This window comes from Budorcas taxicolor, chromosome 5 (assembly GCF_023091745.1).
Source record: "Budorcas taxicolor isolate Tak-1 chromosome 5, Takin1.1, whole genome shotgun sequence".
NCBI lineage: Eukaryota > Metazoa > Chordata > Mammalia > Artiodactyla > Bovidae > Budorcas > Budorcas taxicolor.
Window position 1 is genome coordinate 12,880,471 of NC_068914.1, and position 13,115 is coordinate 12,893,585.

At 45.8% G+C, this 13,115-nt stretch overlaps 1 protein-coding gene across 3 annotated transcripts in view; it reads left to right on the plus strand.

Moving 5' to 3' along the window:
* The window catches only part of KCNMA1 (potassium calcium-activated channel subfamily M alpha 1), a 763,502-nt gene that overhangs the window by 515,367 nt on the left and 235,020 nt on the right, over nucleotides 1–13,115 (plus strand). For all 3 annotated transcript variants that reach the window (XM_052640358.1, XM_052640359.1, XM_052640360.1), the window contains exons 8-9: nucleotides 2,369–2,539; nucleotides 4,110–4,201. In XM_052640358.1, the coding sequence (XP_052496318.1) occupies nucleotides 2,369–2,539; nucleotides 4,110–4,201 (263 nt within the window). The remainder of the gene's footprint in view (nucleotides 1–2,368; nucleotides 2,540–4,109; nucleotides 4,202–13,115) is intronic.

The following is a 13,115-nucleotide window of genomic DNA, read 5'->3' on the forward strand; positions in this document are numbered from 1 at the left end:
TTATTTTGCATCTCAAAAATGTTAATTCTTTTAAATAAACAACTCACTGAAAGCCTTATATTGTGAAGTCAAGCTGTACTCACAGTCCCAGGGCAGATTTCTGCCTGCTTTTAGAGAGTATAGCTATTTTGAGAAGTGTGCTTCATACAAACACAAACTGTTACACCTGGAAGGAGCATCATCTAACGGAAGTTTTGAGTAAAGTTGCCCTTCCCTTGCTGAGCTTCAGTCTGCTTAATGGATGCAAGGAAGCATTGTTACCTACCTCCCATTGGGATTTTTGTGATTAGCATTCAAAGGAAGACTTCTGAGCTATCACTCAGTTACCGGATCTGATGGTTCCCCACCCTACCCACCCTTTTATGCTGATGGGATTCTTGGATGAAATCACCCTTAGATAATCACTCTAACTCTGCCAAATGTCAAAAAGCACAGATATGGAGGGTTAGTTGGTTGTTTTCAGTCAGCAGTGACCTCACCTTACTGGTGTGTGAAGTACTGGGTTAGACAAAAAGTTCATTTCATAACATTTTATGGAAAGACCCGAATGAACTTTTGGGCCAACCCAGTACATTCTGCTTCACCAGGAAACCTCCATGAGAAAGGGCACATGGAGGACAGGCACTGATGTGTGAAAGAGGCCAGGTCTTGGAAACTTTCTGCAGAGGCAGGCTGGCGGTCTGGCGGGAGGCTTGGGGCGGGCCATCCACAGGGACCATTCTGGCAGGTCACAGGCATTGGCCTTTGGGTGTATGGTAAGGCTGAGCCCCTCTCCTCTGCAAAATCTCTCCTACCTGCCTCACATTTGTTGGCAGATCATAGGTGATGGGAGGACAGGAAGTGTTTTGTGAATCTAAAGCAGAGCTGGGCAACTGCAAGTGAAGGTGAAAGAGGAGAGTGAAAAAGCTGGCTTAAAATTCAACGTTCAAAAAGAGAAGATCATGGCATCTGGTCCCATCACTTCGTGCAAATAGATGGGGAAACAATGGAAACAGTGACAGACTTTATTTTCTTGGGTTCCAAAATCACTGCAGATAGTTCCGGCAGCCATGAAATTAAAAGAGGCTTGCTCCTTGGAAGAAAAGCTGTGACCAACCTAGGCAGCATATTAAAAAGCAGGGACATTACTTTGCTGACAAAGGTCCATACAGTCAAAGCTATGGCTTTTCCAGTAGTCATGTATTGATGTGAAAGTTGGACCATAAAGAAGGCTGAATGCTGAAGAATTGATGCTTTTGAGCCGTGGTGTTTGAGAAGACTCTTGAGAGTCCTTTGGACTACAAGGAGATCAAACCAGTCAATCCTAAACGAAATCAACCCTAAATATTCATTGGAAGGACTGATGCTGAGGCCGAAGCTCCAGTACTTTGGCCACCTGATGCAAAGAGCTGATTCATTAGAAAAGACCCAGATGCTGGGAAAGATTGAAGGCAGGAGGAGAAGGGGACAATAGAGGATGGATGATTGGATGGCATCACCGACTCAAGACACGAGTTTGAGCAAGCTCCAGGAGATGGTGAAAGATAGGGAAACCTGGCGTGCTGCAGTCAATGGGGTTGCAAAGAATCAGACACGACTGAGTGACTGAACAAAAAGAAGTTAGGGACAGAAGCCTTCCACACCCATTGCCTCTGAGAGAGTTCCTGCTACACCTGCAGAGATGAGTTGTCCCCACAGGAAGCAGAAACCCTATAGGCCGCAAAGCCGAAAATATTGACCGTCTGGCCCTGCACAGACTAAGCTTGCTGGTCCTTGGTCTACAGAGTGTACGGTTTGGGATAGTTCTCCTGAGCTCACATTTTGTGCTCCCGAGGGAGGCTACTGCAGTTTGCAGGGCAGAGTGGTCCCTGATCTTCTGTAAAGCAGGGAGAGCCTCATCAGACTCTGAGAGATGCTGTTCAGGGTTTGGGCGCATAATCTGAAGGAGGAGAGTCCCCCAGGCATCTCCTTGGTCAAAAGGATGAAAGGAGGAGGCTTTCTGTGGGAGGGTCCAGGATTTCTTTGGGACTGAGCAAACTCTAGACCAGGGCAGGGCTCTCTGGCTCTTTCCTGGAAAAGAATGCTATAACACACGGCCAGAGGCAGCGCCCTAAAATTCTGCTGAGAAGAGAATGGACTCCGGGTACATACATCAGTTCCTTCCCTCTCTGCCCCCATCAGCCTGGTGGGTATGTGGCTTTCACTCCACTTCTTCCACTACCTGTTCAGAGGCTGTGAGCCCAGCTTACAGAGCTCCACTTGGGGCAGCAAACTCCTGCGATTGCAGATGCAGAACATCCGAAAGTAGCCTAGATGCTGGAGTTGTGGTGCTCCTGGTTTATTATGCCTATAATGTTTTTCCTTTTTCTCCCCCGTCTCCTTGGTTTAGGTGGAGAATTCAGGGGACCCATGGGAAAATTTCCAAAACAACCAGGCTCTTACCTACTGGGAATGTGTCTATCTGCTCATGGTGACCATGTCCACTGTTGGTTACGGGGATGTTTATGCAAAAACCACGCTCGGGCGTCTCTTCATGGTCTTCTTCATCCTCGGGGGACTGGTAAAAACGCTTTCTTACAATGTTGATTTTGTGATCATTGATATTTTCTATTATCCATTTTCTGAAGGCTGTGTATTTGAGCCTGTATTTCTGCATTAGAAGCAAGTGACCGCCTTAGTATTACAGTCCAGTTAAGGCAATCCCAAATGCCACGGTGCCTTTTCTGCCTATTTTGTTTGAGTACTGAGTTTGTTTCCCTGAGACCCAGGCACCGTGTCCTTGTGAGGGACGGCCATTTAGTCCAGAGCAAGCCTAATTGTCTTAAGAAAGGAATGCTCACTTATCAAGTGAGAGGGTCTGTGCCTTCATAATGGAATTCAGCCTCTGATATTCTGCAAGGAGGGGCTGTCACCTGACCCGGTAGATAATGTTGATACTGTAGACAATTTGCGGTTTCAAGAGCTCCCCACCCCCATCCTGGTCCTCCCCAAACTTCCAACAAACGCTGTGGCTGGGCCCTTGCCTAAAGAGGAGGGTCCCCACCCGAGAGGACAGAGAGCCTACTGGTCCCCAGGTGGACGTCACCATGTGAGCTGAGTGTGGTTTTGCAAACAGACCACAGCTCCCTTACAGAGCGACACGGGTGGGTGTTTCTGACCTCACTCTCTTAAGTCAGAAAGTCGCGCTGTTTGCTTTTCTGGGCTATGCAGATCATCTCGGTGGGTTACCATGTACTTTTCAAGGGGGATTTCTGGCCACTCATCGGCGGGGACTGCATTTTGTCTTTCAGAGTAGCCCATGCGATGTTTAGATTTTTGCTGTGTGTAAGGTAAACCTAAACTCACACACAGCTTTCACATATGTACACCGCACATGCATTTATCTCATGCATACACACTCTCTGTTTTGTATGCATATGGCATATACATTTGAGAAATGTATGTAAATGTACGTGTGGTATGTACATGCTCACCGCGTTCCTACAGTACCGTGAGGTCCCTGCAGATCACACGACCTCATTATCCAGCCACAAGCACAATGTTTGTTGGACAAAACATGGCAGATTTGTGTTTCTCCTCACTATTCTTTCCTCCCATGTGATTTCCTAAATTTACCTTGTGTGCTTTTTAGTGATTTTTTTTTTAATGGAAAAGTTTATATATATTTTAAATCTCCTCTTGGTGTTTATTGTCTTTAATCAGTCATAAAGGCATGGATTCTCATTTGAATTTTAATTAGAAAGGTTTTCTCTTAAAATTGTGTGTAAATTTATGAATGAGCGTGTGTGTGTGTGTGTGTGTGTGTGTGTGTGTGTGATTTCTCTAGTAGAGCTAGATGTCAATTTATTTATTTCTGTCTCCTTTACATTTTTCTTAACTGATTTTTTCTGTTGTTTTTTTTTTAGTTGTCTAGGTTGGTTAATGTTTGTTTTTTGTCCTATGTAACTTCAGAAGCTTGCTCTTTTTCTTTTTTTAAAAATACAATCCAGCCCATGAATACGTACCTTTGCAGCTCTAGCCCTTTTGTGTTTCCAGATCTTAGTATTTCCCCCCTCCCCCTTCTGAAAAGGTCGCCCCCTTTCTCCGGCCTGTCTTTTTAGTCTCTCTTCTGTTTCCTATCTTCTTCTCAGGCCATGTTTGCCAGCTACGTCCCTGAAATCATAGAGTTAATAGGAAACCGCAAGAAATACGGGGGCTCCTATAGTGCGGTTAGTGGAAGAAAGTAAGTATGCCAAGAGGTGTTGCTGCCTCCACTGCGGTAGAATCCTCTCTGCATGCCATTTTTTTTTTTGGCTCTTGTTTCTTTGTTTCATGCATGTAGGCAATGTTTGCCCGCTACGTGCCCGAAATTGCTGCTCTCATCCTGAATCGGAATAAATTCGGCGGGACATTTAACAAACATGGAGGCAGAAAGTAAGTCAGTTGCATCAGAAGAGATGTGGTTGAGTGACTTCCAGAGCCCCTGTGGCAGTGACGCCTGAATCCTGCCCCCCTTACACCCCACTTGAAGGGCCACATTCTGTGTGGGCATGATGTCAGAATGACCCCTCCAAGTTATCATGAGGACAAACTGCTGAGACCTGTTCCCATTCACAACTCTCTTCCCCACCCATCTTTCCAAGAGACATAATAGATTTGTCCTGGAAGGAGTCCATGTGTTACTGAACTCATATTTTCTCTTCTGATCCCTAATGTGTAAGCCCAGTTTATTCATTCTTTATATTAATTAGATGATTGATTACATTCTGGTCCCTAAGACTAAAGAGGTGCCATCTTAAGAGGTTTTTGTGTAGCCAAACCATGGGCTCGTATTCCAGCAGGGAAGTCCCAAGGAGGGCAAGATCAAAGTCACATTGGCACGCTGGTCACCAGGAGACCAAGTCTCTTTAGCCAGGAGGCACCAAGCTGGTCTTCAAAGGGACTCATTACTCAGTTGAAATTCCTTCTGGACAAGAAATATGTTTATAGTATTATCAGGGCACTGCACGGGCTTCCTGATGCATCTTTTGTTTGGCTTTCCATACGTGAATGCTTTCTTCTCGGGGACTGTTTCGATTTGTGCTCACATCATTTTGTCAGCGTCACAGTCAGTGTGTGGCGATGCTGTCAGCTGGAAGTTTTACTCCTAAGTAGATATAAGGCCTTGACTGCTCTGTCTTGAAGGAGAAGATTGGAGGGAGGCAGGGTGGACTGCATTCTGTACTGTTTTTCTTTCAAAGCTTTTGTTGAGCATTGAATTTTGTTTGCTTTTGAGTTTTGGTTTTCATTTTAACTTCCATAGAGTAAGATATACACATCTTTATGTACAGCTCAAGGATTTTGTACCTGTGTACACACCCAGTAACTACTGCCCAGACCAAGATACAGAATATTTTTATCACTTTGCCCCTTCCCCAGTCATGGAAGTTCCTATTATGGAATTAGGGTTTTTTTTGTTTGTTTGTTTTGTTCTTATCCCATACATTAAAAAAATTTCACTCAGGCATGTCTGACTTAGCTACTCCATGGACTGGAGCCCCCCAGGCTCCTCTGTCCATAGAGTTCTCTAGACAAGAATACTGGAGTGGGTTGCCATTCCCTTCTCCAGGGGGTCTTCCCAAACCAGGCATCAAACCTGGGTTTCCTGCAATGCAGACAGATTCTTTACCATCTGAGCCAGAGCTTTTGATTAAATTTAAATACATATTTGTTAATTTTTACAGTGTTGTGTTGGTTTCTGCTATACAACAACACAACCAGCCATGATTATGCATTTTCAAATGAACTCTTGAATAGCCTATTTGCTCTTTAAGAGAAAAATAAAAGCAGTAGCATCGTGTTTCCACCCACCACCTCCTCCTTGCCTGACAGTTGCATTGGAAGGAGCCCACCTCTTCTCCCATCAGTGATCCCCCTGCATCCTGAGCTCAGGTGTCCAGTCCTCTGTTTGGAAAATGAGGAGGTGGGGAAAAGGACTCATTTTCTTGAACTACCCACAGGACACCCGTTTCCTTTCAAAGGCACGGAGGACAGAGGAGGCCAGTTGGCGTCTTTTCCGGAGAGGCAGCCGTTCTCCCACCTCCCCTCTGATGGAGCCCTCCTCCTCCTATTATCTAACAGCCCTGGATGAGATGAGAACCAAGCTGTTCCGATTTCTGGGCCATTGGTTAGATCCAAAAGGCCAAATAAGTCCAGAGATTTCCTCTGGTCATTTATTCCATGCCAAGAGGAAAACAGCCTCTCGGTTCGTTCTGCCTTGAAGGTGCGGACAGGTCACCATAAAGCAGAAGGCACTCGGGGCACACGGGCTGCCTTTATGTCCTCCCCAGGCCACTGTCTCAGCCAGCCTTCCCCTCTCCCTCACCGCCCCTGAAAATGTCAGTAAAATCAATTGCCCTGATGTCTGTGTTGAAAATATTTCCCGACTCTCACTCCAGGTACATTTTTTTTCTCCCCTCCGAAATAGCTGCCATAGTCCAGTGTGGGTGGGCCTGCTGGCGGGGGGCTTTTGTTGACGGGTGACCCAGATGAGGCCCTGAGACCCACGTTGCTCACCCACTCCAGTCCCATCCGGTTGTCCCTTGCCCTTGGCACCTCTGCTCAAACCCCCCGCGTCGAAGGCTTTAGATCACAGACTTCCCGTGGCTTTTGTTCTGGCTCCGTCTCCATCATCTTTTATCACTACTTTTACCCTGGTCTTTTCTCTTTTCTCTTCTCCCTTTATGAAAATGCACACTCCGCCTTTAATGTTCCTCTGGGTCTCTGAGGTCCCCCGACCCTGCGGACAGAAAATAGGTTCTGTCATCAGTACTGGGGCTGTTCGCTTTACTTTACGCATTGTTTCCTGGTTCAAAAGCTAATTACTAAGTAGTTTAAAGAAGCCCTTTGGTCACTTAGATCTTTCATCAGAAAATATAAGCTTGGGAAAGGAACGGTAATAAAGGGCCATTAGCACCCTTTGTTTGATGTTGTTTTTCTAGTCAGTAGAACAAGATTGATGAAATGTTATGTTTGGCCAAAATTTGAGTTTTCATTTGGAATTCAGTGTTGAGAGAATGGGCTGTCAGAATCAATAAGTTTTCTTTCGCTTGGGATATGGGCATGTGGTAGTAATTAGCAATATAAGGTCTTTAGTTGAGCAACCAAGCATGGATTCTGGCAGCAAACATAATGAGAAACTACAGTTGTTCTATTTCTAACGTCAAAAAGTTTCCAGATAAAATTAAATGCATTTGCAAAAGAAAAGCAGCTAAACTTTGTTGAAAGATAGAATTCATACTTAAAATAGTGTGTTTCGCCCTCTGTTTTTGTGTGTGCGTAAATATATGTGCTGTACCCACGGACACATGTCCGTGTATCAGTTCTCCCTAAGATTTCATCAGATGGATGCCCAGAAAGTAACTTAAACGTATACATAGTTAAGGGATTTGTTTATGTGTGCACATTTTGCTCGGAATATAACTTCTCTAACAACGCATTGACTTGTCAGAGAGCTCAAGGTAACACATGACCCAAAGCCATGGAGACACGTGAATTGGAAATTCAAAGATTATTTAAAGTCGAAAAAATTTGGGTAGAGAACCATGGTGTTTTGTTCACACAACACTCAATTTCAGGGTTTTGGAGAATATGAAAATTTCAGTGGCACCTCATTTTCAGTTCTAATCTATGTTGGCATAATAGAAACAGTTCATGTAGGGTCCCCAGAACATCCTCACCAGCAACACAGCATCCAGGGCTCACAGTTGCTCACATTCACGTTCTTATCAACATCCCTGGCCTGACCTCCTACAGGACACCCAGAGCCAACAGTAGATATAGGGGTGTGCGTGTGAGTGTGAGAAAGAGAGTCATTCTCTAGTTTACCCATTATGGTGTAGTCCCTAAGATAGGGACTTGGTCAATAACCAAAGGTCTAATCAGTATCTCGTCAGGCAGTCTCTTGAGTTGAGGTCTTGGGAACAATTAGTCTCTTTGGGCTGAGACCTTAGATCTTATTCAGAAGAGTAGCGCTCCTGTAGCCCAGCCTGCCTCGAGGCCACTGTCTCCACTTCTTTCCCTTCCTGTAAGTTCAAAGCCTCTCAGAGGTGGTAGAGTGGATGGGTGAGGCTCCCATGGCCTTTGGGATCCCAGCTTGCTCTCCTTCCTCCCACAGCTCCTGCTGTTTTCCCCAGAGGTTTCCTCTCTGCTTGTGACTCAACCCACTCCTGGTTAGTTTATGAGAACTGACAAGATCATGGTCTGAGGTCACATGGCCAAGGGCCATGGAAAATAATCAGCCAGGGAGAAGAATCCATCTGCGGTAACCCCCTTGTCAGAGCCAGCTGGACTGGGGAGCCATCCAGACAATGGGCTTCCCAGGATGGGGCTCCTGGGGCCTGAAGCTGAAGCAGCCCCAGGCCAAGTGGTTGGGAGATGGGAGGCTAGATGGGTCTGCATTGTTCTACTGATTCCTGGTAGCTAAAGGCTCAGAGGACATAGAGAGAAGGATGGACAGTTGAGGACGAGGAATATGGAAAGGGGGCCAAGAACTGAATGTAACTTACTGGGAGGAGGGTCCTTGGCTGGGTGAGGAGTCTGTGTCCCCTTCTAGCTGGGGAACCCCTATTTCATGAATAGGCTCTAACTCCTATTCATGAAATCTGTCTGTGAAACAGAAATGTACAATGGGTTCTCCTAGACCTCCTTATACAGGTGGAGGAGTGCCACATACTTCTGGAAATGAGAGTGTGAATCAACAGATCTCAAGTCTTGTGACTGGCTTCTGTGGCAATGATAATATCTACAGGTGCTTCCATCCTTCTGCAGCCCCACGGCAGCCGTGCGAGGAAGCTGTCACCGTCATCTGCATTTGCAGTGACTTGCCTGACATCACAACACTAGTGAAGGGTCAATCTGGGACCTGAACCCGGGCCCAGTCTGCTCCGCTGGGCCATGCTGCTTCTCTGGATCATCTCTTGAGACTCCTTTCTGCTCTAGACTCAGTGATCCTGTCACTGTAACTTTTCTCCCACCTCTACCCACAGTGGGGCCAGAACACTGCGTATAAGATGGTGAGGAAGGAAAAGGCCTGAGCATCACTTTGGGCCCTTCTCCCCCTTCTACTCACCTAGTACCTCTAAGGAGCCTGGCCCTAGGGTCAAGGACAAAAAGGTGGAGAGGGGACAGAACCATTTCTTCCTAGTTTTTCTCATTTGGTTAGATTGTCAAAATATTTACCTCTTGAACATGTCTAACAATGAGGGGCTTTTAAGGATGGGCAGAAAGATCACTGGCCAAAATGAGATTTGTGGGTTTCTACTTGCTGCTTCCTGGTTCCATCCTTCCTGGGGAGGTCATTTCCTAGGGGGCCAGCTGTGGTGGGATTGTCCTGATCTGCCAGACTTGGACTCTCTCCTGGGCACAGCCTACCTGCTTGTCATCTGAAGAAGGGCATTCTTTGCCCTGGCAAACATATCTACCTGTGCCTTTCACTTCCCTAGCTGGTCTGCAGAGCTCAGGGCACTTCTATAATAGTGGTTTCTTAATTGTCAGTGGGAACTTGAATAGCAGTTGCCCATCTTGGAAAATCCTGGGTGGGTTCCCTGGGTTTATTTCATAGCTTTGAGTGAAAATCTCGACCCTCAGGAGGCAGTGTCCTCCTGGAAGGAGTTTGGGTGGTCTACCTTCAAACCTAGGTGTGGCCTCAGGGTTGTAAGAAGCCGCCTTAATACCACAGAGGTTGGCCAACTTTATCAGGGAATTTCCCAGGTGGCGCAAGTGGTAAAGAACCTGCCTGCCAATGCAGGAGACATGAGACACAGGTTTGACCCTTAGGTTGGGAAGATCCCTTGGAGGAGGGACATGGCACCCTACTCCAGTATTCTTGCCTGGAGAATCCCATGGTCAGAGGACCCTGGCGGGCTATAGTTCATAGGGTTGCAAAGAGTCCCACATGGCTAAAGAACAACAACAATGTCAAAACTTTGTCAGGCTTTTCCATTTAAAGATGAAGCAGAGTACTTGATTACGTCCTTCAATGTCAGTGCTCATATTTTATAAAGCATTCAATGATTTAGAACAGAATTGCAAGGATGAAGAACACAGGGCACAGTGAGCTGCCTGCCTCGCTCTCCACTCTTGCTGTCACAGCCACTGGCTCACTTGCTCAGGCTGCGACCCTCTCTCAGGACCACGTGCCAGGCAGCTATGCGTGGTATCTGTCACGTGGAGGCTACATGTCCGGAAGCTGACAGGCAATGGCAAGGGTAGGAGTGAAAGGAAATGCCAAGTACAGATTTTAATACATGCCACACAAGCAAGAATGATCTAAGATTCTGTTATAGAGCAAAACAGGGATGGTTTTCAGGGATAAAGTGGTCTAGGGAGGTGACGCCCCAGAGAAAGGGCTGCTACGGCCTACTCAACAACTTTCATTACTGCCTAGACAGAGGGGAGCTAACACTCTAGGTTTTAAAATTAATATTATGGGAACCCCTCCTGCCACTGTTGGTCTTTAGTACTACCTCCAAGGAACTAGGTCTTTAAAAATCTCATTTGTGTTTCAGGCCCTCGTTTGCCTACAGTACTGCTGTCCACTGGCTTGCCAGGGGAGGCCATCCTGCTTCTTGATGATGAGGTCATTTAATTTTGTGTCTTTCCTCTGATCAGAAATAAGCCCTTCATCTCCCTCACATCTTTCGTTCTTCTCTGAGACCACATTCTATTCCCTCCTGCCCAGCTCTTTTGTATCAACATGAAATTCCACTGTCTCCACCGCTCAGATTTTGCCCATCTGGTTCTAGACCATCGTTTAAAAAAAGAATTGGGATCTTAAATGTCCTGCTGCACCAGGACAGGGATTATTTCTTTAAAAAGACTCATTTAATCTACCCCCATTGTCCATTTCCTGCCCCTCAAAAGAACTCATGTGAGTCCTGCCTTCATCTTCATCTCATCCATGTCTGTCTTCTGAGTGCTTGCAACATGCCAGATGCATTGTACAGGCTCAGGAAAATCTTCAAATTCGCCACATCTATCTTCAGCAATACGTTACATTATTTGGCTGCCCAAGTGGTTGGGGAGTTCAAACTCAGAGCTTGTGTAAACCTCCCTTCTTGGTTCCCAGGGGTCAGAGCCTTCCTACACTAATACTTTCTCCTCTACTCATTCTGAGACGGTCTGACCCCAGTCCTTAGAAATAGGATGTGGGGTTAATTCATAGGGTGTTGTCTTGGGTTGAGCCCCGTAACACAGACAACACTCCCCCTGCCTCCTCCTCGGCCTGTGAATGGGGTGCTGTTCCTAGGAGGGATGGTGTCTATAAGATTTCTGCATCACAGACATCCCTCTGGCTGAAATGTGACTGCTGCTTTGCTTTTTATACAAACTTCAATCCCTCAACAAGTAAGCTGTTCAGCCCTCTAGTCATGGGGCCCACGTGATCCCCAGCCTAAACTCTCAGCAATGTTTTCAGATTCCTAGATTTTAAAAGCCATAAATTAGCAAATCGTCAACATATCACCAGGAAGGATCATCTGGTAGCCATTCTAGTCAGAAGAAAACACAGGCCCCAATAACTGATCTTCACAGAGATATGAAGAACTGTGGACAGACAGCTACAGTAAATAGGAAGACAAACAGATAATTCAAGTTGACAGGCCATGTTGGACTGATTAGGCATTCTGCTTTGATTAGCATTAAACTTTGGGGGGAAGGAAAAAAATGAGATTGCCCTAATACTTTGGAAAAATGACCCCTTGACTACTTCTGAAATTCAGTACCAAGGGGCAGATACTGAAAACGAGTGTTATTAGATGCTATATCATGTAAAGGCCCAGGTATTCCTTTCCAATGAGAGGGGTGTGGATGTGGGCACTTCTTTCTTTGCATCTGCTTTGGATTCTTATAAGCCACGTCTTCAGTCCTTTTCAAACTTGGAGCTCTATTTAGAGAGACTTGGATGCATATTAAATCTATTTCCTGATAATACTAATGGAATGAAAGCTTGTCTCCCCCCTACCCCCCCCCCCCACCACTTTTCTGCTGTCTCTCTTCCCTTCCACACACTTGTCAAAATGTTCCAGCTATTGTTCTGAAAACAAGAATAGACATGTAGGTGGGAGATGAACTGTGTACCTTAAAAAATAAAAAGTCATATTCAGACTTTGACTTTCACCCTCATATATTCTTTCTTTCATTAAAGAAAAAGAATTCTGAATATAACTTTTCTAATTATAATCCCTGAAGATTCTTTCTGCCTAACCTCACATTTGATTGGGTGAATCCTTGTTCAGTTTAGTTCAGTTGCTCAGTCGTGTCCGACTCTTTGTGACCCCATGAATCGCAGCACGCCAGGCCTCCCTGTCCATCACCATCTCCCGGAGTTCACTCAGACTCGCGTCCATCGAGTCGGTGATGCCATCCAGCCATCTCATCCTCTGTCGTCCCCTTCTCCTCCTGCCCTCAATCCCTCCCAGCATCAGAGTCTTTTCCAATGAGTCAACTCTTTGCATGAGGTGGCCAAAGTACTGGAGTTTCAGCTTTAGCATCATTCCCTCCAAAGAAATCCCAGGGCTGATCTCCTTCAGAATGGACTGGTTGGATCTCCTTGCAGTCCAAGGGCCTCTCAAGAGTCTTCTCCAACACCACAGTTCAAAAGCATCAATTCTTCAGTGCTCAGCTTTCTTCATAGTCCAATTCTCACATCCATACATGACCACAGGAAAAACCATAGCCTTGACTAGATGGACCTGAGTCGGCAAAGTAATGTCTCTGCTTTTGAATATACTATCTAGGTTGGTCATAACTTTTCTTCCAAGGAGTAAGCGTCTTTTAATTTAATGGCTGCAATCACCATCTGCAGTGATTTTGGAGCCCCCCCAAAATAAAGTCTGACACTGTTTCTACTATTTCCCCATCTATTTCCCATGAAGTGATGGGACCGGATGCCATGGTCTTTGTTTTCTGAATGTTGAGCTTTAAGCCAACTTTTTCACTCTCCTCTTTCACTTTTGGGCAGATTCTAAATCTAAAGGACAATCACAACCCTCCGAGGCTAAGTCGCGCTGTGTTTTCTCTTTCCGCTGTGTCATTCATTCTGATAGCCGTCTTCCCGGAGTTGTGCAAAGCAATTACTAGTAGATTTGGGGTTTCATCCCACTGCTGCCATCACACAC